Source organism: Nuphar pumila, chromosome 6 (genome assembly GCF_984573655.1).
Source record: "Nuphar pumila chromosome 6, dmNupPumi1.hap1.1, whole genome shotgun sequence".
In the NCBI taxonomy this organism is placed as follows: Eukaryota; Viridiplantae; Streptophyta; class Magnoliopsida; order Nymphaeales; family Nymphaeaceae; genus Nuphar; species Nuphar pumila.
Window position 1 is genome coordinate 19141371 of NC_143254.1, and position 6456 is coordinate 19147826.

A 6456-nucleotide genomic window follows, 5' to 3' on the forward strand; every position below is an offset into this window, starting at 1 on the left:
TTATACCTAAAACCCTTGCGACAAATGGCCATCCAGATAAAGTTAAAATTTGGGCAAACAGATAGAGACCTCTAGTGACATCATGTGGGGTGTGTCTTTCTTTTTGGGCAATGTTCTATTTCATCTTTTAGGTTATACATACCTACTTCAACATGCGTTCAATCTATATCGATATCATTGACGTGAGTAACGAGGAAAACATGGGTGGGACCCACGCCCCAACGGGGGGTGGGGGGGGGGGGGGTGTTCCTTGTTTGGGCGAGTGTCAACAAAAAAAAAATTGGATGTGCTTCACTTAAAGCTAGGGCTTGAAGTAAGATCCAATTTCTTATGTCCCGATCCGAACTATATTTTTATGAGGTCTTATCCTGATAAATTTGTTCAAGGTCGGGTCATGAACCAACCCATTGACTGCCCCAAAAGATATATACCCACAAAAGCCTATATTACATCATTTTCCCACTATGTCATTTCTTTTCTCCCATTCATTCATGTCGAAAAAGCAAAATAGCAAATTCTTTTCTTTGACAAGAATGCAATATCAATGGGACAAAAACAATCCAACTTTGTGTGGCTTGTGCTTCAAACTGGTTGATCATGTTTCCGGTAACGCTCTCGTCTTTGTGATGCATGCTGTTGCCTTTAATGCATCTTGTTTTTAGTCTTTTCAGAATAATTTTTTTTGTATAAATATACATACACATACACCCACGTACACAATTCCTCATAACTCATAGCCCTAGGACAACCACCTTCCTTTTCCTTTTTCTTCTCGTTCTCATCTTTTTGGGGATCCAACTCTTCTAACCATTCAATGGCAGCTCCAATATCCAAACAATAAACTCATCATCCATGGCAGAAACTTCAGTCATTCAGTGCCGTCACCCTGACCAGAGGAAGCCACTGAAACTCTTTGGTTTCCAAGTCTATGAAGAAGGATCAAATTCAAGTCATGGTATTGGATCGTCGGAATCCAGCATAAATCCCGGCGGAGATGGCCGGAAGTATGAGTGCCAGTACTGTTTCCGGGAATTTGCTAATTCTCAAGCACTGGGTGGCCACCAGAATGCTCACAAGAAGGAGAGGCAGCAACTGAAGAGAGCACAGATGCATGCTACCCGGAACCCGGTGTCGAGCACCTATGGGTTCCACTCTGTGCCTGGATCTATTATTTTCTCACCTCATACTTCAAGGCCAGTATTGAATTATGCCAGTGAAGTTAAGAGCTTTCCAGCTCCGATCATGCTGCCGCCACCACGATCGCCTTCTTGGGCTTACCAGTCCCAGCCATCGGGATTTTCCGGCGGCCCGTTTATGACGTTTCATGTCTCAGGAATGACGTCACAAGCCACAACTTACAATTCCCCTCCTCCGATATTTCCGGGCAGTAGCAGTCATCTCTCATCAATGCCCTATGCACCTTTGCAGTCCTATGCATCAGCTTCATCTGCAAAATTTTCTGACGATAGCGACGCAGGCAGTTATTCAGACCAAGAAGTCGGCTTGGATCTGCACCTAAGCCTTGGGTCTGCAGCACCATGAAATTGCATTCCAAAGCTCTCCTGCTAAAACGGCTTCTCTGTACCTGGCTCGACTCATTTCTATTTCCCCGCTTGAAAGGCTAGACAGGGTGTTCTATAGCTGGTATTGTGAAGCTTTTTATTTTTTATTTCTTAACGAAGAAATTTAGTGCTATTCTTCAAGGCAATAAGATTATATTAGGCAAAAACGCCACTATGGTATGTCCAAATTACACCCATTTTCTGTTTGGGTTTAAAAAGGAAAAAGGTAAATGCTAATCCTATAAAGACCGTGTTTGGATTTGGTTGAATTAGGGCTCCATGGGAATTTACTTTCCATGGAATCTTAGTGCCAAAGTTTTCCTCTCAAAACGGTGGAATTGCAGCAGGCATTTGGTTTGATAGTTGTGGCAATTCTCTCTCTACTGGGAAAAGAGGCCCAATTCTTGTAATGCCTTATAAAACTTAAAGAGTATGTTTGATGCACTGTCCCTACATGATTTTAGAGGAAAATTGCATTGAGAACAGTGTTTTCAACAAACATTGGATGCGATGGACATGAATTTTTATATAATTTTTGTTTCACCCCTTGTTACTATTGAGAACAAGGACGGGGAGAATAAAATTAAAAATAAACATCAGGGTGAGAGGAGTCCTCTCTCTCTCTCTCTCTCTCTCTCTCTCTCTCTCTCTCTCTCTCTCGTTTATCTAAGTTGTCTGCACATCAACATCAAAGAACGAGCATTTAGAACACAACATCAAAGTACGGTCTAAACAAATATTGAACTTGGTACAATTGTTATGAAACAAACAAAACCACTCTTCAGTCTATTTTTTTTCTTGTTCATTTCGTTCAATCATAGACAAGCCATCAAATAAGCCCTAAAGTTTCTTGCCTCAAGACAAACGGTGTTGAACCATATACAAAGGAACTGCAACAGTAACTCTGCTATGACGCAATGGATCCAAACACTTCCTAAGAACTTAGTTGAGTTTTCATGCTTCATGTAGCACTTTCTATGACAAATATTGCGAGCCTGAAAGTTTAAAACGGCATTTTTTTTGCGAGATTTTCAAACCCTAACAAATGTCATAATATTTGTGTTTTTAGCATATATTTATCATAAAAACCCCCAAGATTTTTATTTTTAATTGCATTTTATTTATATTTTCTTGTAAAACTGAATTTTTTATATTTTTTAATTTAAATTTTATTGTCAAGATTTTGCCAAAAAAATGCGGGATTTATGAAAATTTTCAAAATCTCCTTACTGCCTATATTTCGAAGTTTTAAACTTTTGTCGGTAACACTGCTGTATATAACAATTCTACAGTTAGTTGACCATCTGAAGATTGATGGACATGCAATGCAGTATAGAAAATGACTGTACTACTATGTTTGGTTGTGATTCCTTGCAGGTCTTCCGTACCTTGGAATGCTGCATAAATCTCTTACATACATACTTTATACAGCATGCCACTGTTTATAGGAGTGCCCTAATGAGCCATCCGTGTTGAGATGTATGCTTTTGTTGAAATAGTGCCCACTGTGTTTCTATTCCGAGATGGACCGTATTCCACCAAAAAAAAAAGTGTACTTGTTTATTCTTACGCATTAGAAAAAAGATAACTGGGATTTCAAGCGTGCACACACGTCTGATAAATATTTGGCACTAATAAAGGGGGAATGAAAACCTACGAAACCTATCTACTAAGAAACATTTTATTGGATTTTGGGTATCTTTTTCAAAATTCTGACCTCACAGACGTGATTTATGGGCTTGTTTTTATATGAATCAGTTCTTGAAGCATTTGATTTCAATGCATGGATAGGTTTTGATAAAGTTTAAAAAATTAATGGCCTACAATTTTTATAAATTTTTGAGGTTCCAAATACCATTTTTTCAGCCAAAATGCATGATCAAAGTGTCAATTTTTAGTAAATCAATCATGCTGAACACATCTGTAAGGTCGGAATTTAGAAAAAAACACACAAAATCTGAAAATATTTTTTAGTGGGTAGGTTTGGTAGGTTTTCATTCCCCTTAATGAAGCTACAAAACCATCGAGTAGAAACCTTCTTGTCATATGTTTTTTAGTTTTTTAAACCTTACCCTACACATTATCTGCATAGTTCTTTTAATGGGAAATAAGTTTTTAATCATGTGAAAATGACACATAACAGCCCACAATGTACTTAAACTTTACAATTCAAAAAATCATATTGGTATGTTGGAAAAACATAATCCAAAGCCCGATCCTTAACAAACCATGACGATTGAGTTCGTACAAACTTGCACTTGTGATTTCCAGCTCAATAGTTCCTTATCTTCAATAGTACCACATTTATTTTACACGTGTGCATCCATTTGGGCATTAGACGATCTACATAGGTCTAATCTCCAAATTAAAGCAAAATTAACTTTTAGATCTTGCTTAGCATGAATTGTTTACTATTTTTATATACTAAAGTTGACTTCAAGTTTATGTTTAATTTGGTTTATTTTTAATGCATCCTCACTTCATGTGAGCCTTTTGACTTTTCACTATTTTGAAAATTGAATCTAAATAATATATTAGAGATATTAAACCCACCAACATGATAATTAAACTATGTTAAACACATCTGTACAGTTAGATATAGTATTTGGTGGCTCGATCCATGCAACCAAGAGTGAGTGCGCCACTGTATATTACTAAAGTTAAGAACCAGAATAGATTCCCTACCACCACTCTCTCTCTCTCTCTCTCTTTATATATATATATATATATATATATATATATATATATATATATATATATATATATATATATATATATATATATATATATATATATATATATATATATATACTAATGAAGGCACAAAACTAATGAGTAGAAATCATATTTTTTTGTAGATCAAATGTTCCAGATGTGATCTACATGGTTTGTTTAGTAAGAAACTTGTTTTGAATCATGTGATTATGACAAGTAATTAGGTTTTTAAAGGGGTAAAAAACTAATGGCCCACAATGTGCCCAAGTTTCATAACTCAAAAGATCACATTTTTACATTAGAAAAACATGATCTAAGGCTTGACCTTAGCAAACAAACCATGTTGAACAGATCTACTCCGTTAGATTAGTTTCATACCTTCATTAGTAGCCAATATTTACACATATATATAAGGTTAATATTTGGTGTTATTGATGGTACCAAATTATATGGAACTATTGAGCTGTAAATAATAGGTTTTAGATTTTTTTGTAAATTAAATCTTATGGATGTAATATACATGTTTAGTGGGAAATGCATTTTGAATCATATGATTGTGACACATAAGCAGGTTATTTAAGGGCTTAAAAAATTAATGCTCCACAATGCACTAATATTTCATGACTAAAAAAAACATATTTTTAGATCAAAATAACACAATCCAAGTTTTGATCCTTAGCAAACAAACCTTCTTGAACACATCTATGTGGCCAGATTGAGTTGATAAAGCTTGAACCCATGATTTTCAAGTAAATAGGTTCATACAATTTGGTGCCTTCAATAACACCATATATATATATATATATATATATATATATATATATATATATATAGAGAGAGAGAGAGAGAGAGAGAGAGAGAGTCACTAGAATATGAGAACTAGAAATATGGGCATTTTCAACACTTTTTTTGCAAATCTAACCATGTGGATGCACTTGGCATGGTGAATTTGCAAGGAATCTACTATTGGATCTTGTATTTTCTATGAAAAATGTGATTTTTGAATGCTTGAATATTTATGAAGATTATGAGCCATTGATTTTGAAGCCTTAAAAAAATCTCATTTATGCATCAAAATAGGATGATTCAAGAGTGGGTTCTTATAAAATCAAGCATGTAGATCACATCTATAAATTTAGATTCAAGAGAAAAGAACAAAAAAATCCTAAAAATCTCAGTTCACACATTAGTTTTCATATTCTAGTGTCTCTCTCTCTCTCTCTCTCTTTCTCTCTCTCTCTCTCTCTCACACACACACACACACACACACACACACACACATATATATATATATATATATATATATATATATATATATATATATATATATATATATATATATATATGAGTAATGCATTCTTTAAGCGTTTTGTTAGGTCCCTTCAAAAATCATAGTTTTATGTATTTTTTCTCACGTCTAACACCATTGTAGATGTGATCTATAGGTTTGTTTAGTAAAAACCAACTTTTGGATCACCGGAATCTGACGTCTATACATGTTTTTTTGGTGATCCAAAATCAGTGGCTATGAATATGGCAATTTTTCTAGTCTCATAAAATCATGTTTTTTCATTGAAAAAACATGAACCAAGAGTCAATTCCCACTAAATCGATCATGCTAAACACATCTAATAGTTCAGATCTATCATAAAACACTTAAAACCAATAGAGCATAATGAGAAATGGGGCCTAATATGTTCAGTTCTCTCTCTCTCTAATATATATATATAGGGCCCTTACTAAGATTGTGTGACTCTACCATCCTGCTATCTCATGGTGTGTTCGGATATCATAAATGGGTGAACATAAAGTCTGATTTTTGACTCATTTATGGACCTTACACATTATAGTTCATGGTGACTGAGGAATCATGGTGAGGAAATATATAATTCGGTGGAGATTATGCCATCAGAGTAGGCATTATGGTAGGCATATTTGGTAACATTTGTTGTAACTTGGTCACAGAAAACAAGTTTTGAGGAACACAAGTTTAGCCAAATCCAAAAGCAGCATAAGATGTTATAGGTTGCACTCCAAAAAGATGTTCACATATGGATGAAATTGTACTCGGATATAAAGTGTTTGATTCCGACTGTGCCTGCACCCGTGACTATAGTAAGTAAATATGCTTTTGTGGGCTATGCTGTCACTTGGGGTTTGCTATCTAGGGGAAAGGCCC

General features: G+C 35.2%; 1 protein-coding gene across 1 annotated transcript; it reads left to right on the forward strand.

Moving 5' to 3' along the window:
- The first annotated feature begins 852 nt into the window (after nt 1–852).
- On the forward strand, nt 853–1542 carry LOC149834200 (zinc finger protein 6-like). The gene has a single exon (XM_090009306.1). It carries the CDS (start codon nt 853–855, stop codon nt 1540–1542), a length of 690 nt encoding a protein of 229 aa, XP_089865432.1.
- Nucleotides 1543–6456: the final 4914 nt, after the last annotated feature.